The following is a 27,692-nucleotide window of genomic DNA, read 5'->3' on the forward strand; positions in this document are numbered from 1 at the left end:
ACCTGCTGGCCACTTTTGTAATAACTACCATTGCTTTAAGCGTTTTTTTCAGTTCAGAGGCTGCATCAAAGCCTTCTGTATGCTCTAGCATAAAAAACAACGTATAAATATGTTTTGGGGACCATGGCAATATTTAAAATAGATTGTTTTATACGTTTTCGGGAGAAAATTAGTTAAATGCCTATATCCCATTTTTTAAAGGTGTACTTTCATTCAAGTGACACATGTCCTACAATAAAGAATCATACATAAATCATAAAAATATTAAACTTAAATGACTTAAATGAGGGTAACCTCCATACCACTCCAATGTCATCAGCAACAATTTTTGCTTATTTAATAAGACACCATCTATAATTTACTATGCTTTCAATGTAGCACTCGCTTTGGCCTATATCTGATACGCATCAGCTATTTGAAAGAGGCCTAATTCCAATCTGAATATAACTGATTCTGTGCATTTTTTTTTCAAGTGACTCTGCCAATTGTGCAATTTTGAGAACAAAAAATTAATTGTAAGTATGTCACTTAAACCATGCAATGTCAATTAAAACTCATTGTGACTTCATTCAGAAAAGACGTCAAACCCCCGAGCATCGAAATTACCTTGATGCTGAGGCCAAACCCTCCGATGGTCTGTCTCCGGATTGTTACAGTCCTTTCCTGGAACACATGTTCAATTAAGCCGCGCTTCAATGACATTTCCACATTTCCACATTTCATCACATCTCAGTCCTTTCCTTTAGTGTTCTATTGGTCTTTTCATTTTTTCTTTTTACTGCCGCTGTGACACTAACAATGAAAAGGCCGCCAGGACACGAAAACATACGCACAAGGACAGATTGGTAAAATGAGTGTAGTTGCTACACAATGCACACACAGACAATTTCTGGCAAGTAGTGGAAAAATGAAAGATAGCTTAATTGTTTGAAATGCGTGGCTACCCAATTATAGTCGGAGCATACCTGTATTGAATTTCTCCGAGCTGTTGTGTGTGTTTTCTAGTGTCCCATAAATCTTTTCATATTTGGAGGATTCTCTAAACACTTTTGCCGGGGGCAACCATTCGTCCATCCCATCCATCTACTTTCTATAGAGCTTGTACTCGTCAGAGTCATGGGTGAGCTGGAAACTAACCCAGTTGACTTTTACTGGTCATGAGTCAATTGTAGGGTTTATATAGACTACACTAGCATTCACACATTATGGACAGTTTATAGTCTTCAACGAACCTAGCATATTTTTACCTGTCGATAACTAGGTCTGAATATTTTAGAAAAGTAATCTAATTACAAAATGTAATCTAATTATATCACCATTGCGATTTAACATGTGATTATTTTTCAAGGTCCTCTTCCCGGGTATTGTTTAACAAACACAAGTAATAAAGTAATCTGTATTACAATAAACTATTTCAGATTTATTATCATAGGTGAGCATTCCATCATTACTGACAAACGCCTGTTTTGCTGACAAATGACAAGAAACTTGAAAACAACAACTGTTTTCATCCGTCAGCGTAATTGTCACTATCCGGGTCAAGTACCGATGGACCTCTCGGGTGAATACAGCAGGGTTGCTCGAGTGGACTACATTTAACATGCAAATGCTTGGCGCTTCCTGTGCAGTAGGTGGCGGTATACATCAAACTTACTCCATAAATAAACTAAGAGAAGAAGAAGAAGAGGAAAAAGAGGAGGAGAAAAAAGAAGAAAGAAGAAGAAGAAGACGATGACTCTTGTTCGGTTTTACAGATCAGAGAAAGATTTATAGAAGGGAGCAGGATTGGACTGGATTCTAATGCTGCATTCGAGGATGGTCGGAGGTCGGACTTTTCCGAGTTCAAACCAGGAAGTGAGTACGGGAACGCCCTCTTAAACTCGGGAATTCCACTTGTGAAGTCGGGAAAAAAAAGGACCCCGACTTCACTGATGGACTGCAAAAGTGACGTCACGCTACAATGGCGACCCCTTTGGAAACACAGGCCGTGAATGGTAAAAGACAATTTACTCGAGTATAAAACTATATAGCTTTCTTCGTTCATAAATATTCGTCATAACTTCCCGTAACACAACGTACGTGACAGTATGCCGCTATGCCACTGCATGAAATTATACGGTGAACTACTGAACTGTATGGAATGCTTATGAAATAAGATCAATACAATAAATGAAGCAAAAGTGCGAGAAGGCAAGTTTGCTGGAGGTCAAAATGAGTTTTGAGGACCAAAATAAAAAAATATTTATCACTATCCGCCATTTTGGTTGTTTACTTTTGCCTCAAACGCTTTCAGGTCGGAACTGGGGAAAAACAACTTGGATATATCCAACTTCCGACCATCCTCGAATGCAGCATTACTTTACTCCATAAATACATTGAGAAGAAAAAGAAGAAGAAGAAGAAGATACTGTAGTTTACTCAATTTAGCATCTTGAACAAACTGGATTTTTCATCTTTAGGGCTACCTCTGTTTATTATACAAACAGTCCTCGAGTTACGACGTACGCGACCATCGTCGTTTTGACTTTTACGGCGCCCGTAACTCGTCCGTAGCACCTTCTTTTTCGTTAATTTTCTACAGTGATCACGCCATTTTAATGTTGTGTTGTTGTTACCTCCGGCAGCGGACGTCCATCGAGCAGGTCGGCTCGCCATCAGGCGCGTCACATTTCCGCGGTTACGCTTGAATTAGCTACGCTCTGCCGTCCGACGCGTCCGTCAGCAATGAATGTCCGTGCGGAAACACAAAATATTGGTTCCGGCATCTTCCGTCTTGCGCAAATATGTTCTTTAAAATTAATTGTACAAAGAATTTTGATGTAAACATCGACTTTAACGGTGAAATTCGACCAAAGTCGAAATTCGGGTTACATCGCCAGCGTAGGAACGGAACTCGACCGTAACTCGAGAACTCCCTCTATTTGTTTTGGTTTTTAGGTTAGGCTCACGCTAAAATTAATAATGCTAACTTACTACACATTTGGACTTGCAGTCTTTTCAGCGTTCTCCTCTGATTGATAAATGGAACCCCATTGTCTTACCAACTATCATGTGACACTTTTCTATCAGCGACACAAACAGTCAGAGCCTTCAGCTGTTGCGTGTTTGCAGTAGTTGAGCGTGTGTGAGCGATGTCAGTGGCTACTTACGCTTGAATAGAAAGGTTCTCCCGACACGCAGATGACATCTTGCTCCTGAATGGTCAGAATATCTTTAGCCAAGTGCAGTCGGATATTAAACGGCTCCTCATTACCTTCTTGCATCAAATAAATCCCAGTCTTTGTCTGCGAACATTGGGAGAGATAACATCGTTCATCAGGGCTAAATCAAGTGGCCATGAAATGAAATGTCGGCGAGAAATGGTGGCGAAATGAACATTGGAAATTAGACGGCTTTGCCGTTATTGCCTTTGCTTTGCTTGTTGGCGCACATAAACACAATCCTAAAAAGAGAAACTTTTCATGGCCTTAACACACATAAACAACCAATGAAATTGAGCAGGCTCTGTTGTCACTTCCTTGCGTTGCACAAGCAGCAGGACTGGGTTTCCAATCACGCATTTAGACGCGCTCATTTGCACACATTTGCATTCCCATCCCCGGCTAATTACGATGCCTGTCTGCCCTTGACTTGAAAGGGTCTAAATAAAGAAGGCACCTTCACCCGACAGGACTGCTAAGAGAAAAGGAGCCGTCCGTGTCAGCGCGATCGTCGCCTGTCATCTGTTAACAAGGCCGCGCCGCATGCGTGCAATATGTTAGCTCCACTGCAGGTCAGTTATCTTTCACTGCTAATGAGCGACGCGGAGGAACGAGCCCTCCGCTCCCCCGCCTGCAGCTGCGCGCTGACGGATGGAATCAGAGGAAGAGAGAGTGTGCTTTGCTTTGCCTGTCTCGGACAAACGTGTGTGGTTTTGGTTTTGTTACATAGTGGGGCCAACATTTTGGGATTTTACAGATTTGTGGGGCCCACCCGTCCATGTGGGGCCATTTTGCTGGGCCCCATAGGTTTAGACCTCTTTTTGAGGGTCAAGACTTGGTTTTAGAATTTAGGTTTGAATTGGGTTATGGTTGAGGTTAGGGTAAGGAATAGGGGTAGACAATCATTTTTGATGGTTGGGGATAGGGGGAGGGGCTAGGAAATGCATTATGTCAATGAGATGGCCCCACAAAGATAATAAAACGTGTGTGTGTGTGTTCTTGTTTTTGTCACATAAAGGGGCCAACATTTTGGGATTTTACAGAGTTGTGTGGCCATTTTGCTGGGCCCCATAGGTTTAGACCTCTTTTTGAGGGTCAAGTCTTGGTTTTAGAGTTTAGGTTTGAATTGGATTATGGTTGAGGTTAGGGTAAGGAATAGGGGTAGGCAATCATTTTTGATAGTTGGGATTAGAGGGAGGGGCTAGGAAATGCATTATGTCAATGAGATGGCCCCACAAAGATAGTACAACGTGTGTGTGTGTGTGTGTGTGTGTGTGTGTGTGTGTGTGTGTGTGTGTGTGTGTGTGTGTGTGTGTGTGTGTGTGTGTGTGTGTGTGTGTGTGCGTGTGTGTGCGTGCGTGTGTGCGCAGACAAAAAGAGGGCATCGCTCAACGCAGGAAAGGTCAGAGAACACCGCACGCTGATGAGCGCCGGCGACCTGTGCCGGAGCTCGCGTTGCTCCTAATTGGCCTCATCTCGCTCTTCGTTGCATGCCTCGCTATACCGTCATTAACCACATCATCTTCTGTAACCAGGCATACACACCTTCATCACATACTGTACTACATACAACAACAGTGTTTCCCAACCTTTATCAAGCCAAAGCACATCATTTATTTATTTTAGGGCATGAGGGATTAATCGACTGGCTGATTGTATTTGTTAATATTAGTACATGTTTTTCAAGTTTTCATACTCTTAACATAAAAGTGGAAAAAATGTTAAACTAATAGAAATAGGGCTGCATCTTTTAGTCATTGATACAGTAATTTCATAATAGTTCCTAAAATTGAGTTAAAATTAAAAAGATGCACTGTACTGTAAAAAAATGAGTGTGATATTGATTTGTGTTGTGGTCATTGTTCTGCCACTAGATGGCATAATTGCATTTGACGGTGACAGCTCAGTGCATTTTTCTTTTCATATTAAGAGCCATCTAATCTTTAACATGAAGTAACTTGTGAAATTCAACTTGTCTCCAGTCTCCACAAATATATACATTATTATAAAATTTATTATAGTGTTGTCGCTATCAAATATTTCTAGAATCGATTAATCTATCGATTGTTCAATCGATTAATCGACTATAATATGATTCATTTCAATTTTGCATTAACGTGTATTACAAAAGCATTTTCCCCTGATTACTGTTTACTGATTGGTGTTAATTTCATACTTTGTATTCGTATAGTGATAAATAAATAAAAAGGGGGGGGGTTGTAATTGGAGTTGTATTATGTTACCGGTTTGGTCATTGTTTTCCAAAGTAAAAAAAGATTTTTGCAAATGTCTTATTTTGATTAAACATAGAAGATAGTTAGTCTTCTTTTATGAAGGACTACAGAGATCAATGAACAATTGCTGTTGAGATGCTAAAATCCGAGGATTTTGACCCCAAAATTTTTTTTATTTTATTTTAAAAAATGGCTCCAAACAACTACTCGATTATTAAAATAATTTTTGATTAATTTGATAATTGATTACTTGTTTGATTAATTTTGACAGCTCTAATTTATTACTGCAAAATTTTGACATGGACGCTACGTTGCGACTGGAATTCTCCCAGTACAGGCTTTACAAGGGGTGATCATTAATGACGGGTTCAAAAAATATATATTGCCGTCAAAGGAACTTTAAATTCACTCAAAATGAATGCACTCATTTTGACACCTCTTAGATTTGATACATATTTGATGCAGTAGCATGCTAGTATGCTAACACCAACAACTAAGCAATTTTAAAAATCAAACTCATTAGAGAACCCGGTTAAACCATTCGCTTAGTGGGACTAATACAAGCACAAGCTTGCACGGTTACACTCGCACACCTTGAGGAAGTATCCCTTGAACACAAGTCGTTATTACAGCAAAACAAACAACATGCTTGCTCAACCCTCTCCCTGGGCAGCTCGTTAAAGTGCGGGTTCAAATCCTAGGTTTTTCTATTTTTCACATGATTAAACACTGCTCTCCTTTTTCCTTTAGCTTTTAAGACGGCCATGATAGGACAGACCAGAATCACCCCTTAGTCTTTGAAAATCTTGAAAAATGGTGGTGCAACAGATTCATGATCACATGACTTCTAGCAATCTATTTGAGCTATCTCAGAGCGGATTCAGGGGAAAACATTCTACTGAGACAGCCCTCTATAAAAGTGCTCAAGGATTTTTTTGTTTATTGGTTTTGGACCCCGACACCTCATCAATATTATTATTACTTAATAGATATTTGTCCTGCCTTTGTTACTATCGACCATAAACCTTGGTATTAAAGGTTTAGCACTTCCCTCGTTTAAATCTTATCTGTCAGAGAGAGCACACGTGTAATTCACGGTAATGTGACCATTGAGAATTATATTGTTACCTGCGGGGTCTTTGGATGCCTTTGGAGCTGTTTACAAAAATAGGGGCCCCAATGTCACTGGCTCGGAAACTAGTTGGTGACTTGAGGCTCCCTGGTTGTCATGGTAGCAAAAATCAGTGTATTTCATCCAATATACACTCCTTTACATGAGGCAGGGCTCACTCCTAAAAACAAACTATTTTTAGTGAGACAATAAATAAGGTGTGTAAATTATGCAATTCAGGGGTGGGAATCTTTGAATGTCTCACGATTTGATTCCGATTTTTGGGTCTGCGATTCGATTCAGAATCGATTTTCGATTAAGAACGAATTTTGATTCTAAATGATTTGATTGACAATGATTTTTGCTTCAATCTATACATGTGCAAGGAATTGTAATGATCTACTCCAGTCTGACTCGCTAATGCTAATTATCGCGCTACTCGCGGCACTTTTACCGCTCAAAAGAACGTCTCCACGCTGAAAAAAAACAACTTTTATTGGAATAACTTAATCGTGACTTTTTCCTTCTACTTTCTAATGTGGCTACAACTTAACAGTGTATTAGACCGCGTGAAACCACACTGCCCCAAAGTGGCCAAATCGTGTACAACATGAACAGCGCTCCAAATAAAGGCAAACACAGACAAAGGCAAGACAGTATAAAATAATTTAAATAAAATCGATTTTGGGACATTTAAAATCGAATCCTGAATCATACTAAATGAGAATCGCGATTCTTATGAGAATCAATTTTTTTGCACACCCCTAATGCAATTGTTCTTTGCCATTGCCTGTCAATTGACTCCTTGAAACTGTAAAAAATAAAAATGAATGGGAAAAAAAGAAGAAGAAATAATTAACTACCAAGCTCATTTGAACCCCGTTGCTAACCAAAACATTATCACCTGAGGCACGTGAACACTTTCACAGATAAAGTGTGAGTTCCCTGTAAAGTATCAAAGCTGATCTTAAATTCTCAACAACATCCAGTAAACTCTGATGTAGTCACTTCACAATGTTGTGTGCACCCATGATAATCTGTGCAATTTATTTTTTACGCCCAATTTGCCTCCATCCCTAATGTTTTTTACTATTTCTCTGCAATAGTGCTTTTCATTTTGTTTCAAACACCACTTTCACTTGACATCGATTGTAATATACCACTAACATTGTTTCACATTTATTCCCCAAATAAAGACCTACCCCCCTAATAGTCGCCTATGCCACGGTTGAATAAGTAAAAGCCCCCGGCCACTATTTACGGGAATAAGATATATACACACTTCCCTGCATTAGCCACTTGTAAAAGCAGAAAGGGGAAAAAAATAAATGCTCTCCATTCCCACAGATTGATTAAATGCAACCAACCTCTTCATTTGAGGTCTTGAAATCCATGTGCTACCGCGCAGTGAGGGATGCTGCAGAGGAGAGAAACACAACAGAGTTATAGAGCGGCTGCAGCAAAAGCCCACAGCCAATTTAAACTAGCTTTGTTACCAGCAACAGCGCTCACAAAAGGGGGCTAGACGTTCATTGAAATGCTACGTAAAATCTCAGGAGATGTCTTATTCAAGGAGCAGAGAAGCAAAGGATCCTAAAAACGACTGCATGAAGCTGAATAGCTACAGTGTTGTATATCTAAGGATGTAAATCAATAAAGTATCATAAAAAAAAATATTTTATTTATTACTACTATAATACAAAAAAAGAAAAATCGTTTTGTTTTGTTTTTTGAATGAAAATTCTTCATATTGGTTAGATATTTATCAGGCAGTACCTAGAGGTTGTTACAAAAAACACTTATTTATAGTCCATTTCATACACAAAACTCAATAGGCTTCATTTACTATAATTAAAAGTATAACATTTAAAAGCAGTTACGGACAGAGCTGGGTTAAAAAAAAAAAGTGAATAATTGATATCGAATTAATTTTTCTTATACCGATATCGATTCATAAAAGCATGAATGGATTTTTTGATAGGGGTGTAACGATATTATCATGAAATTGTGGGGAGGTTTGCAACATAAGAAGAGGTCACAATATTGTAAAAAAAATTAAAAAAACACACATACCAACCCCCCCCCCCCCCCCCCCCCACACACACACACACTATTGTGCTTTTGTACATAACAGCAATACATATAAACAATCTACAATCTCTAATAACACTTAATGTTGAGGCACTTACTTGCGAATGCACGCACACATTGAGTTCCTCCACATACTGACCATTAGCGTGTATTTTAAACATAGAAGGGCCAAAACATGCCTTGTAAAAATCTGACTGCACTAATAAATTTTCAAAAAAACACCCACCGGAGGGTGCTAGAACTACACAAATTGAAATCAACCTGACTTTTTTAACAGATGTGCTGCTTTTAATATCGTAACATGACGACAATGATATTGTGGCAGTTTTAATATCGTGATATTACGATATTGGAGTTATTGTTACATCACTATTATTTGATACATCTCTTTTCCCCACAAATTTTTCAGAAAATAGAATTTAAAAAATATATATACATTTATTTTTTGAGGGGGGGTCTTACAGTTTTCTGGAAATTTACTGTTAAGATGAATTTAAAGGTATTTTCCTACATTTCCGAAAGCCCTGACTTATTGCACTTAAAGCCAACTCACAATCTTTTTAATTTATATTTACAATTATTGAATTGGATTATGAAAATAATATATATATATATATATATATACACGTATATATATACATATATAATATCTCATCCTTGCTGATGTCAATGTATGTTTAACACTTAAGTGATGATATCACGTGTTACTTTCATTAATAAACTAAATCATTTGACTAGTTACTGCCTTTGCAAACTTTACTTTGGAATTTAATATTTGTAGAGTTTTCATCATGTCCTTGACTCATTCACTCGCAGCCATTTTCACTGAAGCAAACTCCTTCACTCCCGGCTGTTTTACTCGATTTTGACTGATTTTGCAAGGCCCACAGAATATTGTGTTTTATTGCTATAAATACATGGAACCTACCAAAAGAAAGAAGTGTCTTCTTTCATCAGGGGAAAAGTATATTTCTATCTGTTTCCGTTTTGCAGCAATTAGCATTAGAATATAGCTAAGTTTCATCATTATTCACAAATTTGTTTCAAACGGTGGGAAAAATTAGCTTTTTTTCAACATGGCCCTGGTTGATCTCTTTTACTCTGTTGCCACCTGCTGGCCGTTTTTGTAATAATTACTATTGCTTCAATCATTCTCTTCAGTTCAGAGGCTGCATCAAAGCCTTCTGTATGCTTTAGCATAAAAAAACATAAAATAAAATAAAGTATAAGTATGTCTTAGGGACACTTGAAACATTTTAAACAGAACATATTTATAAATTGTTGTGGAGCAAATGAGTTAAAACTTAGTTTTAGTAGCTCAGTTTAATGAAATACATATAGAGGTTCAAACCACATAGAGTGAAATATTTCAGATTTAATTAAATCATAGCAGCATGCAATGAGAAGAAATTATAGAGAACGAAATAATGTTACATTAAAAACTCTAAAAGATTTTTCAAATAGAAATTCAGTACAAATTGGTCGTCTAAAAAGTATTTTTATGTGTTGAATGAATATGTATGAGATGAGTTTCCCTTTTTGAATTGAACTCAGTTAACCATTCTTTATTCTCAAGGGAGAAAAGAGAGAAATTGCCTTTTAATGGATGAAAGGCAGGCATAAAGAAGCACCTTTATATAACGTTGCACTCAGAGTTGAATGTCTAAATGTAAATAACTAACTTATGACATGTTTATTGAAAATATTTCTAAGTAATAAGTAACAAACAAATCACTAACAGTCTTGAAAGCCACACTCTAAAAACAGTTTGGTCAAAAGTAACCTAATTATGGATAAAAAATAATAATAATAAAATGGACCGATCCACTTTATGGGTCAATTCGACCCAACTTTATGGGTTGTTTTATACACAATGACCCCATTTTTTGACCCAAGTAAAGAACCTGACCAATATTTATGAGTTGTTTTATGCTGAAAGACACATTTCTTGACTCAAAGTTGGGTCAAATCGACCCAAGTAGAGGATCGGTCCATTTTTTACCCTTAGTTGGGTTATTTTTGCCCCAACTGTTTATAGAGTGCAGCACGCAGCTTTGACAGCCGACATCCTTCCTGGGGAAGCTGAGCCAAACTGTATAGTCAAGCTAGTATTGATACAAGTCGAAATAATGTGCTTGACAATAATTATCATGTCTATTTTTTTGCAGAATAGAGAATAATTTCCTTAGAACAGCTGCACAGACAAGGCTCGTCAATGATTCTTGCGCTGCTGTTCCAGTTCCTTCATACTAAATGTAAGCTGCCCCCTGATCAGAACATCTAATAGTTTGCAAATGCTCGCCATACGGCGTAGATAAATGAGCTTGGCCAATGAGCCACATGCCGTTTCATCAAGAGATTAATTCATCAAGTGTAGCAGCATTACATTGAATGACAACTGGAAGGGTCTATTAACTCATTCACTGCCATTGACGGTTATAGACGTCAAATATTAATTCTAACTATTTCTATGAGTTTAAGATTTTTTTCCATTTTTGTTAACAAGAGTATGAAAACCTAGAATTGTTTTATTGTACATTTAGAACAGATATAAAATGTATGATTAATCGTGAGTTGAAGTCATGTTCTAAATGTATTATAAAACAATTCTAGGTTTTCAACTAATAGAAATAGTTCAAATGAATTTTTGACGTCAATAGCCGTCAACGGCAGTGAATGAGTTAATGCGTCTATATTTAATCCTTCTTTAGAAACTTGACTCCCTAGAATGAGCAGTGAGCACCTCTGGAGAAAAGCAGAATGAGTGAAGTAGCGTGGAATAATTCATGATAGCAAAAGGTGATAGGTAAGGTGTCCTAATAAATGTTTCAATCCATTTCTCCCCATATATAGAAGAGCAATTCTTTTGTACCGGAGCGAGAAAGAACGCGCCATATCTGAGTCATGCCTCATTTGCACAAAGCCGCCCTCTCCCTTTTAATCAGACATGACTGCCACTTGACTCCACAACCAGACGTGGAACATAAAGAGTGGCCCCCGTGGGACCCGGTAGAAGGACACTCACTTGACTAGAAAGGCCCCCAACTCTTTTTGATGTGGAGATCAGGCCATCGAACTCCCAGCTGATCCCAGATCAGAGTGACGCTGCTGCCAGTTGGCACCGTCCGCATCCCCGACGGACGCAGCAATCAAGGGCTGGGGGAGGGTGTACCTCAGGGCGTCATCCCGGGGCCACTCGCAGGCGCGGAGCTGCGATAAAGAAGCAGAATGGGAAGAAGAGTCAATTCTCCTGTGAGGAAACGAGAGTGAATGTTGCTGATTAAACACTTCAGAGGGAAAGGGATGTGGAGCCAGATGCAATTGACGGCTTCCATTCCCCGCATGAGCGGGAGATTTTGGAACAAGCTTCGTTCTGGAGAAGAATGTCTGGCTTGTAATACCCTGTCAAAATGCAATTAGCTCATATTCTTGCATTTTGTAAGAACAGCACTTGTTAGGATACATTACTGGCTGCAGGCCACCTTTCTGATGAGACGCAATGTTGCCGCCATCAAAAGTGCTCGACAGCATGAAAAAATAAAATAAACACAAATATACTAGTTGGTTCCAAGCTACATTCCATGCATAAATCATCCACCTCTTATTATTATACAGCAAGAGAAGTCATAATAGAATTTGCAAATGTGTATGTCTGAATCTCATCTGGACCAGGAGTGAGCGATTTGCAGAAGATCTGAGGAGAATAAAAGCTGAAATGTAAAGCAATGACCTTCGCGAAACAGCCCAGGGAGGCACTCAAATATTAATCGCGTGTCGAAGTCAAACTCAAAAGCTTCTTACAGGGAGGTTACATCTTTGCGCGTCTGCTGGAACAAGCATCACTTTTCGTTTTATCAAAGCTTAGCTAGGACTTAGTAATGCGGCAACAAAATCATTTGACTGGTTTTAGTTATCCGGTGCCTTTTCTCACCTGCGTGGTCTTTCGTATACAGTAAGCCCCTCTCCATCGCGGGTTCCAGGTTCACGCACCTACCAATAATTTTTTTTTTGGGGTACTATTTTGATCTAATTGGTGTTTATATAGGCTGTAATTCCACTGTTAACCATTAGAAGGCGGCGCATTTATTTAGTTTGTGATCGGTACCAGATCGATATTGTGGAAAACTCCCTTGAGTTAATCACAATTATCAACCTCGCTATTGCCATGTTACGATTCATCCATCCATCTTCTACCGCTTATCTGAGGTCGGGGCGCGGGGGCAGCAGCTCTAGGAGGGATGCCCAGACTTCACTCTCCCCAGCCACTTCAACCAGCTCTCCCGGCCAGCCGAGAGACGTAGTCTCTCCAGCGTGTCCTGGGTCGTTCCCGGGGCCTCCCGCTGGCGGGACATGCCCTGAACACCTCTCCAGGGAGGCGTCCAGGAGGCATCCGAACCAGATGCCCGAGCCACCTCAACTGGTTCGACCTTGAGTCCCTCCTGGTGACCGAGCTTCTCACCCTATCTCTAAGAGAGATCCCGAAAACCCTGCGGAGGAAACTCATTTCGGCCGCTTGTATCCGGGATCTTGTTCTTTCGGTCGCGACCCACAGCTCGTGACCAAAGGTGAGGGTAGGAACGTAGATCGATTGGTAAATCTTCTTCACCACAACGGACCGATACAGAGTCCGCATCACCGCAGACGCAGACCCGATCCGATCCGCCTGTCGATCTCCCGCTCCATCCTGCCCTCACTCGTGAACAAGACCCCAGGTTCTGATTATTGATGTAATATTGTGAGATGATAATTTTGTTAGTGATGCAAAAATAAACCTCGCCCTAAACAAACCCAAATCCTAGCCTTATCCGCTAAACCCTTACCCTAATCCTAGCCCTATACAAAACTCTTACCCTAGTCCTAACCTAAACACTAATTTAAATACTAATCCTAACCCCATTCAAGCTGGTTGGCTAGGGGAAATTATCTGCTTTGCTTTTGCCCAGTAAAGGGTTAAAAAGTAATTTCTAGTAATCCTGCCAAAAATGAACTCACGAATCGTACGACCGTTTGGCTGCATTCGATGAAAAAATAATTTTTTTTTTAAAAAAAATACAATCAACTACAACCCTAAATTCACATACGGTGAAGTTCATAATGGTTTATTGATCAAAGTATTAATTATTGAATAGGTGTGGGCATACCTGGCAGCTAAATCAATAACTGAGTTCCCTCTCTGGTGTACTCTTAATGTATACAGAGCAGAAGGGCAACAGTGATGGGGAAAGCCAGTGATGTGTTTTAGTGTTTTAAGTGTGCAGCCGCTTGTGTGATGGATGTGAGAGGAAGTTCATATAAAAAGAAATGTCCCGTCTGAAAAATGTCTCTCATGTTTCCGAATGCAAAGGTTAAATAGACCTTTTGTTGCCTTCTAAGTTGAGTCAGCGTAAGTGTATTTATTTTTTATTTTTATTTTTTTAACAAGCACTCCATCAGATATTTGCAGCACCACCAACTTTGCCAGAGCCGCATTGCCTCCGACACAAAGGAGAGGAGATTGGCTGAATGAGGCAGAGATGATACACGGGACATCTCCATCTCCGAGACTTGATGATGAATGGCCGCCGCGCGTGGGAGACGAGGCAGCTGTCTGCGCCGCACGCTCCTGGAAATCTAGTTTTACTGGAAAATGGATGCTGGCTTTCACTTTCAGGACATTCTACTTCCTAGAACAAACCTTGTGTGCGCCCAGAGAAAGTGATTCTGTTACGGCAGCTATCTGCTTATTCGGTTATTATGGAAAGGTGACACACATACCCACTTTTTGAGATCTACAAAGCAAGTGGGAATAAATAACCGAATTAGCCTGGGATACAGCCTTTGAGTATGTATTTGTACTGTAACGTGAGGGAGTAAGTTGAACATAGGGATACATTGAGTCACCACTTATTTCTCAGAAACCATTAAAAATGATGCATGTGAATAAATGTTTGGGAAGAAGACTATTTTGTGGAATCTGTGAAGGTAAAAAAAAAAAAAACAAGACAATCACGTTTTCACATAAGTGGTTCCGAAAATGAATGGTTGGATCGACAAAAGAAAGAACACTTCATACAAAAATTGCCACGGCAACCCTTTTTGTTGTCTGAGGAAAAAACACACATAGGAAACATCAATAAGAAAAAAAAATCGAGGTAGTAAACTACACAAATAAGTAAAAAATAAACATCAAATGCTGTAGTCAGCTACACTTTTTTTAAAGGCTAAAACTGAAAAGTGCAAATATCTATTAAGGCATACAGGTTAAGGTTTGAGGCGCAACCTGAAGCAGCAATACACAGGTACACATTCACTGAGCAAAAAGCTAACCGTGAGCCCGCGGCTAATGGCTAATACCAAAACAACATTCACTGAGCATAAAGATAACCACAGTCAGTGGCGGAGCCAGACTTTTATAAATGTGGGGGGGGGGGGGGGCAGGGAGGGGCCAAGGATACTTAGTATACGTATACAAAGATTATGCCAAATACTTTTGTTTTATAAACAATTAATTTCAAACGGAGTCTCTAAATGTTGAAATATATTTAAGTACATATTATAGCACATGTAAGCGGTTCAGGAAATGCATGGATGGATTATACCACACAGGAGATTTTTGCCCATAATGTGCTGGGCAAAATGGACAATATACGAGCTATAAACAATTAACAGTGTTTAACATGAATGAAATTTGCAAATTGTTTGAAATGTGTTTCGTTTAAGGAACAAGTCATATTTTCTTGTTTTAATTTTCCACACACCCTATGAAAAAAAAAAAGAAATTTGTTACTCCTAGCACTTTATTTACAACCACATAATGTTACTAATGTTATTATTTAATAATAATGTTATTTAAATCTTGCTATTAAACCCCCCACTTCTAGACTGAAAACGTTAGGGCATATATAATAAGTGAGTAAGTGCTAAGCTGTATTCTTCAAGCTGTTTTGTGTGTGATCTTTAAATCTTATATTTTGAAATCTATGCTTTTAATTTGGAAGGCCGCTCCGTACTTCTGTTTCCTGTTTCACTTCTTTGTTTGTCATTCAGCTCATGCATTTATTTTTAGCTTGTGCAAAACAACTTTAACTTATTGATGTCCGTTCAAAACAATCTATCTGAATATAAAATATATATATATATTTTTTTTTTTGATATTTTAAACAGTCACTCAAATCTCACAGTCACGGGGAAACCAACATGACATTGCCAAAAACGTGTCATCTTGATGCACTGATCTGAAGCGTCTTGATGGGACTCTGGAGATTCTTCTTCTCCAGACTCCTATTGAGGTGAATTACAACATATTGTGGTACATAGCGCCACCTACTGTGCAGGAGGGGCATACCAATTAGTAGGCGACTGATTGAAAAAAAATGGGAGGCTGCACTGGCAAGACGTGCGGCGCCATTGTGCCAGTGCCGTGTTATGTCAATCATTTGGCCAATCTCATTTGAGCAGGGGCACGTGCCACCCCGGCCTCCCCTCTGGCTCCGCCAGTGACCACAGTAGCCAGTTAATGGCTAATAACAATACAAGGCTACTTGCTTTTTCATTGTCTACCAAGACTGGCTGGTTTGGTCGTCCTGCCGCCGCACTGGCCAAACTTAGCAACTGTAAAACATAGCTGAGCAAGCGAGGTCGCAGTGTGGGCTTTCCTGGCTGCCGGAGACTGTCTGCCAAGTGGCTGCGCTACTTGTAGAGTGTGAGCGGCGGCCCTGCGGAAACACGCACCGTCGTATCGATACCATGACAAATTAGTATTGTATTTGTGTACAACAGAGCGGCAAGCAAGAGTGGCTAGCAAGAACTCGCTGGAGCGGCTAACAAGAGTGACTAGCAAGAACTAGCTGGAGCGGCTAGCAGGATATGCTAGCAAGAACTAGCTGGAGCGGCTAGCAGGAGATGCTAGCAAAAGCTAGAGGCTAACTCCATTCGTGAAGTTCTTTTCCTTCTGGTATGTAGCAGAAAGATGACGGTGAATCCTATTAGCCTCCTGCATGGCACTGCGCAACCTATGTAATATAATTAGCAATTACTAGAACTATGATTATATTTGAAATGTACGTTAATGGGATTTTTGCATATTATTGAAATGAATAGTGGGTTTTTGAAATGAATGAATTATTAGTTTACCACTAGATGGCATGAAATAATACGTACTGTCCCTTTACAATTCGAAATTCTATACACAACATTCCAACGACGTGAACCAAAAAATATGGGGGAAAATTTCATATATGAATTCAAAATACTGAAAAAGTAAGTAAGTATGTACATTTGATGCATGTACATTAGTAATCACAGCATTTGCCATGAAGCTCAAGTATTTTGGACCTGATTTGGAAAGACACACACGTGTCTATATGAAGTCCCACAGTTGACAGTGCATGCCAGAGCACAAGCCAAGCATGAAGTCAAAAGAAATTGTCTGTAGACCCCCGGGCTTTGCGGCACAGATCTAGGAAGGTTACAGAAAATATTCCGCTGCTTTGAGGGTCCCAAGAGCTCCAGGAGAACCTTCCAGAAGGGCGAGCATCTTTGCAGCAACCCACTAATTAGGACTTTGTCATGAATTAGAAAAAAAAATAATAGGAGGATTTTTTAAAATGTCATTATGGAGCATTGCGAGTTGAATTTTTGAGAAGGGGGGAAAAAAATAATCGATTCCATTCTGGTTAACACAATGCGGAAAAAGTGAAAAACATTATCCAGATGCATTGGATGTGGAGCCAAATAGTTTTTTTTTCCTAATTTGTTAAAATGTCAACAACTGTCCTAATTTCTATAGGAGATAATGAAGCATGAAGCTCAAGGGATTGTCAATGTCATTTTAGCTGTCGTAACATAATACAGTTTATGTATATAGCTGAGAATGTTTTTTTTTTCTTTATCTGCAAGCACTTTGATGGCTTTCCGTCTCTGTGAGATACAGGTGGCACATTTGATGCAAATGACAAAAGAAAAGAACAATGATGGAAAAACACAGCAAATGGTGACATTTGAAGGCACTGTGGGGCTTTCATCTCAATGAAAATATAAATACTGAATACTGAAGAGACACAAAATTGCCTTTCAGTTGGGAATAAAGGAGGGAAATGTTGATTAATGCAACTCGATTTTAGTTTTTGCTAATAAATATCGCTCTATAATGACATTTCGCCATCTTAAGAGAGAGAGAGACAGTGATTACAGGTCTTAGACTGTTGCATTTAGGCTCATGCGGGAATTTTGATATTCACCTTTTATTTTTTGCCCCCCCCCCCCCCCCCAAAAAATGCGGGAAAAGGTGCTCTGAAAAATAAGACAAGACAATGACTCATTTTTTAGGCGACAGACACGGACGGGTGCACCCTGGACTGGTTGCTATTTGATTCCAGCCAATCACATTGTAATTTACACCTATGTACAATTAAGTCTTACATAACCCTAAAATGGAGGTTTTACGGATGTACCAAGCTGGAATATGGAGTAACTCCAAACATGCAGGCGATTCAAACCATAAACCGCAAAGCTGTTATAAAATATAAATAAAAAATAAAAAGATACAAATCTCGATTTAATTCAGAACTGAACTGTGATTGGCTAGTCGGTGTTTTGGGGGCGTGGCTATGCAAAAGTGTAAATATTTCAAGATAAGAACAAATTCCAAAGTCAATTCAAAGTCATTCTTAACCAATCATCAATGAATTGATTGATACACACTAAAAAAATGCTCCGTTGTTTTCGTAAGCAAGCAGAAATGGCAATATCGCAATATTAAAAGTGCCACAATATCGGTCGGCGTTGTCATGTCACAATATAAAGCAACACATCTGGGATCCATTTCACAAAGCATGTTCAACAAACACCGAGACTAACCCTGAACAGCGAGTTGACCTACCCCTGAGATAGGAAACTCTGTGTTTTTGATTCCAGGACAGCTGATTTGAGGTAGTTCACCTGGCGTTGCCACTGCACTACAAAGACCACATCAACGGAGCACGATTCGTCGAGTCACCATGGCAACGGGGAAGCGCAGTGCGGGGCGCCGCCCTCTGCTTCCGTTTTTTTTAAATCCCTCTCAACTGAAAATTTGTATACAATCATATGGCAAATTTGAACATGTCTTTAGAAAAAAAGTGCAACACGGCAGCAGCTCCACATAGAGGAAGGCGGCGTGGGAGAACGTTGCTGCTCGGGTGTCGGGTCAACGCGTAAATTGAAATGAAGTCCTTTGCAATCACAATAACATTACAGGGCAAACATCTTGAATGGTAACTCATTAGTTCATTTCATTTAGGTGCAATCCTGCAGGGGAGAAGCGCATTTGACTTAAGATGAAATATAAAAACATTATTCAAACGATTATGAGAAAAAAACAGAGCGCAACACACAATATATGCTGAGATGTGAGCGCATGACTACGCCGGTAATGTTGCAAATGTAAGGACGGAATTAGTTGTGTATGTCGGTGATGGACTGTGATGTGAAAAGGTACCACTCAAAAAGATAAATGTCCGGAAATGCCAGCATATCTACGCCCGGTCTAATAACAATCTTGCGACGAATATTTAATTCCCTGCGCAATATTGCGGCACCTTCATCAATAGGGTCATTGTCAAAAAGACATGCCATGTTTGTGACAAAAGTGGAATTTACGCTATAGACTATAGGCGTATTTACGCAAAAACTCGGACTTTATGAATGAGGAAATGTGGCTGAAAGGAGGCGGGGACAGAGAAAACCTCAAGGTTCATTGTGGAAAACCTGCCACTAACTAGGTTTGATTCATGGACAATGTTTCATAAAACAGGCTAGAGTTACCTGTTTTCCTCTGGTTTCAGCTACCTCCCTTTCTGAAACGGAAGACGCAGAGTTTACCATATTTCAGGGTTTCTTGACCCAGGGTTCTAACTAAACCTGCTTTGTGAAATACACCCCTGTTCAAAAGGCGAGGATGTATTCCATTTGTGAAGTTCCAGCACCCTCTGGTGGTTTATTAGTGCAGTTTAATTTTAATTAGGCATGTTTTTTCACCCGCTTCAGCTGAATACAACATTGTGAGCTGGACCATGATACTTTGCGCCGCTGAGCCAATAGGAGCACTTGACAATAAAATGACTGGCCAAGCCTATTTCTTTCTTTAACTCTTTGACCGCCATAAACGTTATAAAACGTTTAGTATAAACCTACGGAAGGGCGCCGAGGACGTTAAGACGTTCACTATGTTTTTTTTGTTTTTTTTTGGAAACATTCAACAGTTGAAAGCCTTGGGCAGCTGTGCTGAAAGTATCAGGCAGATCTAGTTAGTATAATGACTCGTTTTGGCCCCTAGATGGCAGCGATGACTCTCTTTGCACAAGGTTGGGTGGCCCGCCCACCGTGGGCGTCAGTAGAAGACGTGAGGCGGAGCTAGAGTGTTGAGGAGACGATGGCTGATGAAGCAACCGGTTGCAAGCAGCTCACGCTTGAGCATTTTTTTCAAAGACGGAAAGCATCGATCAATACTAAAAAGCGCATTGATGTCGACGATGATGATGACTCCGAGCTTGACGCGACCGTTATGATCACGTAGTAAGCCTCACCGGCTAGCGCGTCTAGCTCTGCTAACGCCGGAAAACGCGCAGCCAGCACAACCGACCGGGTACTTCTGCACAAGCGGAGATTCGATCGGGCGAAGGAAGAGTTGTCGAAAAGCATCGACCAATGCACATTGATGATGATGATGATGATGATGATGATGGTGAATCCCGAGGTTGACGCCACAGTTGGACGCCACAGTTGGACGCGGCCTTTATTCTCACGTCATAAACCCTCACCGGCTAGCGCTGCTAACGCCGTAGCTGCACAAGCGGACATTTTGTCGGACAATGAAGAGTACCCCGAGTCCAATGCATATTCATCGGAGGAGCGGGTACAGTCTGATCACGGAGAAGACACTGGTTCTGGACTACGATGCCACCATGAATGGAGTGGATAAGATGGATCAGAACATCTACCACCCGGTATAGGAACTGAAGGACATGAGGAAGCCAGACGTAACACCACCGTAACGTAACCGTAACATGATCCTGATATTAGACTTTATGGCAACACACACTGCAGTATATACTTGCTATTCCCCGGAAAAAACGGCCTGCAAGAAAGTGGAGCACGCGAAGAGGCAATCGCAGTAAAACTAATCTGTTGTGCAAATCATGTTGCATCTCCTTGCACGCAGGGGAGTGTTTCACAAAAAGAAAAACTGTCGTTGAAACATCCACATGATTGTAAATAGTACCACAGTTGCACACATTTGTAAATAGTTTGCCAAATTGTTGTCAAATTGTTACACTGTTGAATGTAAATAAACGTATTTTGCTATCAAAAAACACTTTTTCATTCTTGGTGGTAGTGTTTTATAGAAGTAAAGCACTATTTAGGTGTTTGTGGCATCATTCATGGACAAAAAGAAGTGTAAAATTCATTAGAGTGCATGAAATAATATCGTTTCACTAAAAGCTTGATTTCTCCGTATTTGGGTCCAAAACAAGCGAAATCGGATGAAACTAACCCTTTTCTATTATTGATTACTAAAGAACGGAATAAGGTAGAAACAAACTCTTTTTTTCTGATGAAAGATGAAAGTTCAATCTTTCATTTGCTAGTATGTGTGTTTCCATAGTCCAAACAGAACATTTTCTGTGGACCTTGAAAGATCAGTCAAAATGCTTAAATCGGCTGGCACTGACAGCATCCCTTTTCTGAAAACGTCTGGCAGTCAAAGAGTTAATGTTGTTATTATGTTAAAAAAACAAAACACACAATATTGTGTTCCCCCCCCCCCCCCTCCAATATAAGCAATTTTTTAAACAATATCTTGAGTTTTCATACAGCATCGTGTGCTTTTTTTTAATATATTGCCAACCTCCCCACAATATTGTGATAATTATTGTATCGTGATCATTTGGACATGGTTACAGATTCCCTTTCGAGAAGTACCCTGATAATTCATGAATTTCACTTTTCTAAAAAAAATAAAAAATTACAAAAACACAAAAAAAGTTTCATGATTGCGTCCCACTTATTGTTGATTCCCTCCTAAAAAAATAACATTTTATATTTTTATGTTTGAAATCTCAAATATGGCAAAATGTTAAAAGGTTTAAAGTATATTTGTGCAGTTTGTCATTTTTTTACTCATGACTTCCACCTCTGGCCCAAAATGTAACTGCAGCATCTGTCAGGCTCGTTCGTGGTGCGCGTGCACAATCTTAAAACGACAGCCACAGTTGACAAATGAAGACATGATTTCATATGAGGTCAGAAAAACTCCGCCCCTCCCCAAGGAAAGTGTGGAGTGTGAGGGTCCGCGCACTCTACTATAAAGGGAAGATAAAAGCAGTCAGAGTAAAACAGTCGGGGCTCTTTGTACTCATCTGGACATTGATGGAGCATGCATGATGTAGAAAAAGCTTTAACATGACCTTTTTAAACTGCACAATGCACCTTTAAGGGGGGCTTATACTTTTGCAAAGCACTGTAAATAACTAAACCATTCAGCCAATTAGTGTTACTTTTGACCCAGCAGTTTTATGAGCGCATTCCGTCCTTTGTTTCCGTGTTCCTCTGCCTCGTGCTCAGAAAACGCTGGGATCGATCATTCACTGGAGACGGAGAAGCGTCTCAGCGCGTTTTCAACCCTCCGAGAACATTTGTCAAAATAGGAGCGTGTCAAGAAGCTCCCGCGTCGCCCTCCAGGCCCCGCGAGCACGATGAGTGATGGGCAGAGCAGTAAATTAGTGCACTCATTTATAGGCTGAGCTCTTGGCCTTCATGACTGTGATGCATGTCCTCCGCCAGAAGATATCAACTTGTCGCGCACTCGACACACAAGGTGAGGACACTCCAAGTCAGCAGTTTTCCCATAAGACGCAAGCTGTTTTTCCCCTTGGTTTTAATCCAGGACGCAACTAGAGCGACTTTGCTTGGTTCCAAATGGCCTCATTCGTCTTCCTGTGTGGCTTTTCTATGTAGAGCCCCTGTGTTCATCTTTAACTCATTCACTGCCATTGACGGCTATTGACGTCAAAAATTCATTTGAACAATTTATATTAGTTTAACATTTTTTTCCACTTAACAAGAGTATGAAAACCAAGAAAAAAAATGACTGTACATTTAGAACAGATGTAAAATTTTATTGTGAGTTAACTAGAGAAGTCATGCGGAAAAAAACTTTTTTTTAATAGAAAAAAATATTTAAAATAAAAAAAATAATTAAAATGATAATTTTTTGTTTTTTAACTCTTTGACTGCCAGACGTTTTCAGAAAAGGGATGCCGTCAGTGCCAGCCGATTTAAGCATTTTGACTGATCTTTCAAGGTCCACAGAAAATGTTCTGTTTGGACTATGGAAACACACATACTACCAAATGAAAGGTTGAACTTTCATCTTTCATCAGAAAAAAAAAGTTTGTTTCTACCTTATTCTGTTCTTTAGTAATCAACAATAGAAAATGGTTAGTTTCACCCGATTTCGCTTGTTTTGGACCAAAATACGGAGAAATCAAGCTTTTAGTGAAACGATATTATTTCATGCACTCTAGTGAATTTTACACTTCTTTTTGTCCATGAATGATGCCACAAACACCTAAATAGTGCTTTACTTCTATAAAACACTACCACCAAGAATGAAAAAGTGTTTTTTGATAGCAAAATACGTTTATTTACATTCAACAGTGTAACAATTTGACAACAATTTGGCAAACTATTTACAAATGTGTGCAACTGTGGTGCTATTTACAAATATGTGGATGTTTCAACGACAGTTTTTCTTTTTGTGAAACACTCTCCTGCGTGCAAGGAGACGCAACATGATTTGCACAACAGATTAGTTTTACTGCGATTGCCTCTTCGCGTGCTCCACTTTCTTGCAGGCCGTTTTTTCCGGGGAATAGCAAGTATATGCTGCAGTGTGTGTTGCCATCAAGTCTAATATCAGGATATTTGTTACGGTTACATTACGGTGGTGTTACGTCTGGCTTCCTCATGTCCTTCAGTTGCTATACCGGGTGGTAAGAGATGTTCTGATCTATCTTATCCACTCCATTCATGGTGGCATCGTAGTCCAGAACCAGTGTCTTCTCCGTGATCAGACTGTACCCGCTCCTCCGATGAATATGCATTGACTCGGGGTACCCTTCATTGTCCGACCGAAAGTCCGCATGTGCAGCTCCGGCGCTAGCAGCGCTAGCCGGTGATGCTTTATGACGTGAGAATAAAGGCCGCGTCCAACTGTGGCGTCCAACTGTGGCGTCAACCTCGGGATTCACCATCATCATCATCATCAATGTGCATTGGTCGATGCTTTTCGACAACTCTCCTTCGCCCGATCGAATACCCGGTCGGTTGTGCTGCGCGTTTTCCGGCGTTAGCAGCGCTAGCCGGTGAGGATTACTACGTGATCATAACGGTCGCGTCAAGGCTTCCAACTTTGGCGTCAAGCTCGGAGTCATCATCATCCTCGACATCAATGCGCTTTTTAGTATTGATCGATGCTTTCCGTTTTTGAAAAAAATGCTCAAGCGTGAGCTGCTTGAAACCGGTTGCATCATCAGCCATCGTCTCCTCAACACTCTAGCTCCGCCTCACGTCTTCTACTGACGCCCACGGTGGGCGGGCCACCCAACCTTGTGCAAAGAGTCATCGCTGCCATCTAGGGGCCAAAACGAGTCATTATACTAACTAGATCTGCCTGATACTTTCAGCACAGCTGCCCAAGGCTTTCATCCACCCGTTTCCAAAAAAGAAAAAAAAAAAACATAGTGAACGTCTTTTAACGTCCTCGGCGCCCTTCCGTAGGTTTATACGAAACGTTTTATAACGTTTATGGCGGTCAAAGAGTTTTAAGGAAAAAATTAGAGGCGTCAGGCGATGACATTTTTTAATCGTAAGTAAACGCATGACTTCACTAGTTAACTCACAATTAATCAAATGAATGACATTTTGACGTTTATAGCTGTCAATGGCAGTGAATGAGTTAAGCCCCGCCTACTTCATCCAGATTGGTGAACGGCTGTAAACCTGTGAAGTGGAAGCAAAGCGATCACGTTGCATACTTCATGTTTAATCGTGGTGAGTAACTCACCATGATAGTTTGATATTTGCCAGTGATTATATGAAATTACAGCTATTAAAGAAGTAATAGCTGCAATTTAACAAAACGCAGTAGTTTCATAATCTTTTATTCTGCACGTCAAAGGGGCTTTGATAAACATTTCATATATCTTTCCATGTGAAGCTCCTCTCACTGTTGCGTTTAAATTCATGTGGGAATCTTGACTTTATTTAAATATTTAATAATAATAATTATAAGGGGAAGTCAGACTTAAGCATTTTTTGACAACAATATATTATATGTGAACTCACTAGTCTAAACATGACTTTATGATTAATATCACATTTGTGGAATATGAGTTATGAAGCAAAATCCAGCCATTTTTATCCATCTCAGGGCGTGGCCATTTTTGCCACTTGCTGTCGACTGAAGATGACATCACAGTTGCTCAGGGCTCATCAAGGACCAATCACAGCTCACCTGTTTTCTGAAGCTGAGCTGTGATTGGTTGGTTGCCATTTTCACTCGACAGCAAGTGTCAAAATGTCCGCCTTCAAATTTGCTGCTTAATTTATGTTCCACTAACGCAGTATTAACCAGATTACCGTATTTAGATTAGTGGGGCTGCATAGGACATAATATTATTGTCTTAAAACATATTTTTTTAATTGTCTATTTTTCTCCCAAAACGTTTTACCTATAATTAAAAAAAAAAGTTTCTTTGCAAAAATAATTTTAAATTCCTTCCTCCAATGTTATTTCTGCCATTTTATAAACGTATTTTTTCCCTTGTAAGATTAAGTAAGACCTTGTATCATAACGAGTTTAATCTCTTGTGTATACAACTTTTTTTCAGGTACCGCTAGTTGAAATCCGTTTGACATTGAGGCCAGTTTTGAGGTTATGGGTTCGAATCCAGGCTCCGGTCTTAGCTACTCCAGTCCTCCCTGTGCTTGTGTGCAATCTCTACAGGTTTCTTCTAGAACCATGTACCGGTATGTAGATTCACTGAAGACTCTACTGCCGCGTTTCCATTAGCCCCGCACGACCCGCTACCACACTACACTACACTCTACGGAATGACACTACACGGCCTCCCTTGCATTTCCATTACAGCAGGCGCGAGGCGGGAAGGGGGCGGGATCATTTGAACTGTCCCAAGACAAGCTTTCACTCCCGCAGTGCAATAACATTTCACGAGTGGCAAGTCGCGCCAACAATGAACCATATTTTCAATTTCAGATGGACCACCATGGATGAAATATTGCGATCTTGATTTCACGACCGGCTCGCGAAGCTATTACTGAATGGAGAGCTCCGCCTCATTCATTTAACTGCCGCTGGAGCTCTCATTCAAGTGAATGGGAACATACGACCAGCTGAGCGGTCTGCACTCGCAATTTCTTTTTTTTAAACCACAATCGTTACAAATCCATCCACAAGTACCTTTTAAATTGTAAATATAGTTCAGCGTTGTTGTAAAACAATATTATTTATGGTATAAACTGTATTTTTATGACTTTGGCAAAATGGGCGTGCTCTACGGCGTTGCTTGCTGCGTTGCTGTAGGCCAATCAGATGACAGTGACGACACGGCCCCGTTCGGCGCCAAACGACCGGCGCTGCAGAACCACCGTTTCCAGTTCTGTTGTAACTGCTCGGGCCCGAAAAAGTCCCAGGGAGACGCGAATATCCAGGGACAAAAAAAATGCCGCTTTGGTGTGGAACCAGTCCGGTGGAAAAGCGCCATATATTCATAGACAAGTGTCTGTTCGTAAAAACAGGCACATCTTCATTTTCGTACTGGGGCAAGTCTAGTCCAGTATTTCTCAACTCTGGTCCTCTGGGCCCACTATCCAGCCTGTTTTCGATGTCCCCCTATCCGACACGCAGCTGATTCCATTGACAACTCATCACCAAGATCTGGAGAAGCCATTATAACGACCCTCACCTGCGTTTGAATGGGGAGACATGGAAAACAGGCTGGATAGTAGGGGTGTGAATTGCCGAGTACCTGGCGATGCGATTCGTATCACGATTCATAGGTCACGATTAGATACCGATTAATCCCGATACAAATCTATAAATTAATTATTGCGATTTTTTATTTTTTTTACTCAAATTTAGAAAATACAAATCAGTAAACAGATTGCAGTCTGTTTCCTTTTTGAACAGCACTGAAATAAAATATTAAGGCTTAATGTTCCATTAATATAACATTCTTCCATGCTTAATGTGTGAATCCTTGTTGAATATTTCCGTAAAAAATATATGTTAAAAAATCGATTCGGCCGCATATTGAATCGATTCGAGAATTGCGTGCTGTAATATCGCGACATATTGCCGAATCGATTTTTTCACCCTACTGGATAGTGTGCCAAGAGGACCAGGTTTGAGAAACACTGGCCTAGTCTACCATGTTTGAGACTGCATTAGCGAATGCTAATGGGCATTAGCAAACTATTGCGCCCATGGCGAATCTCGCAATTTGGTAATAAAACTAAGACTAGATTTAAGACTCTCAAAAAGCAAGTCTCGTTTGTGGTGTAGGTGGTGTAACGAGATTTTGGCGGTCATAAGGGGAGCTGCTTCGACTGGCCAGGAGTCGGCTGTGTTCCGTCCTACAATGATACACAATGGCGTAGACTTAAAGAAATATGTTTTCCTATGTCTGAGCATCTGACAGATGATGGTCCATGGCTAACCGGATCGGGCGACTTAATCATGTTATCAGACACAAACGAGCGCAAAGCCTTCTAATATGCCACTAAATAGCGTCCTAATTAGTACTACAGTGCATCTGTGCGAGCAGATCCTGAGTGTAAATACACGCATAGAGCAGTAGTAGCCGAGGCCGGGAAACGGCGTCGCTCTGTGAGTGGTGTGCTTGAAAAAGATTGAAAAGGCTGAAGGCGACATACAAAAGAGCGCAGGGACACATCTGCTGCACTGCTCACCTTCTAAACATATACGGCAGCCTTCAACCTTTCCTCAATTGGCCT

General features: G+C 40.2%; 1 protein-coding gene across 2 annotated transcripts in view; it reads right to left on the reverse strand.

The window, feature by feature from the left end:
• Window positions 1-27,692, reverse strand: part of sntg1 (syntrophin, gamma 1) — a 53,232-nt gene that overhangs the window by 18,471 nt on the left and 7,069 nt on the right. For both annotated transcript variants that reach the window (XM_086083361.1, XM_086083351.1), the window contains exons 2-5: window positions 11,662-11,846; window positions 7,913-7,962; window positions 3,150-3,284; window positions 607-663 (exon numbers count right to left, since the gene is read on the reverse strand). In XM_086083361.1, coding sequence (XP_085939487.1) covers window positions 607-663; window positions 3,150-3,284; window positions 7,913-7,939 — 219 coding nt within the window. In that variant the 5' untranslated portion in view covers window positions 7,940-7,962; window positions 11,662-11,846. The remainder of the gene's footprint in view (window positions 1-606; window positions 664-3,149; window positions 3,285-7,912; window positions 7,963-11,661; window positions 11,847-27,692) is intronic.

The sequence above is a fragment of the Leptonotus elevatus genome, chromosome 1, assembly GCF_054856555.1.
Source record: "Leptonotus elevatus isolate MCC_2025b chromosome 1, RoL_Lele_1.0, whole genome shotgun sequence".
Classification (NCBI taxonomy): domain Eukaryota; kingdom Metazoa; phylum Chordata; class Actinopteri; order Syngnathiformes; family Syngnathidae; genus Leptonotus; species Leptonotus elevatus.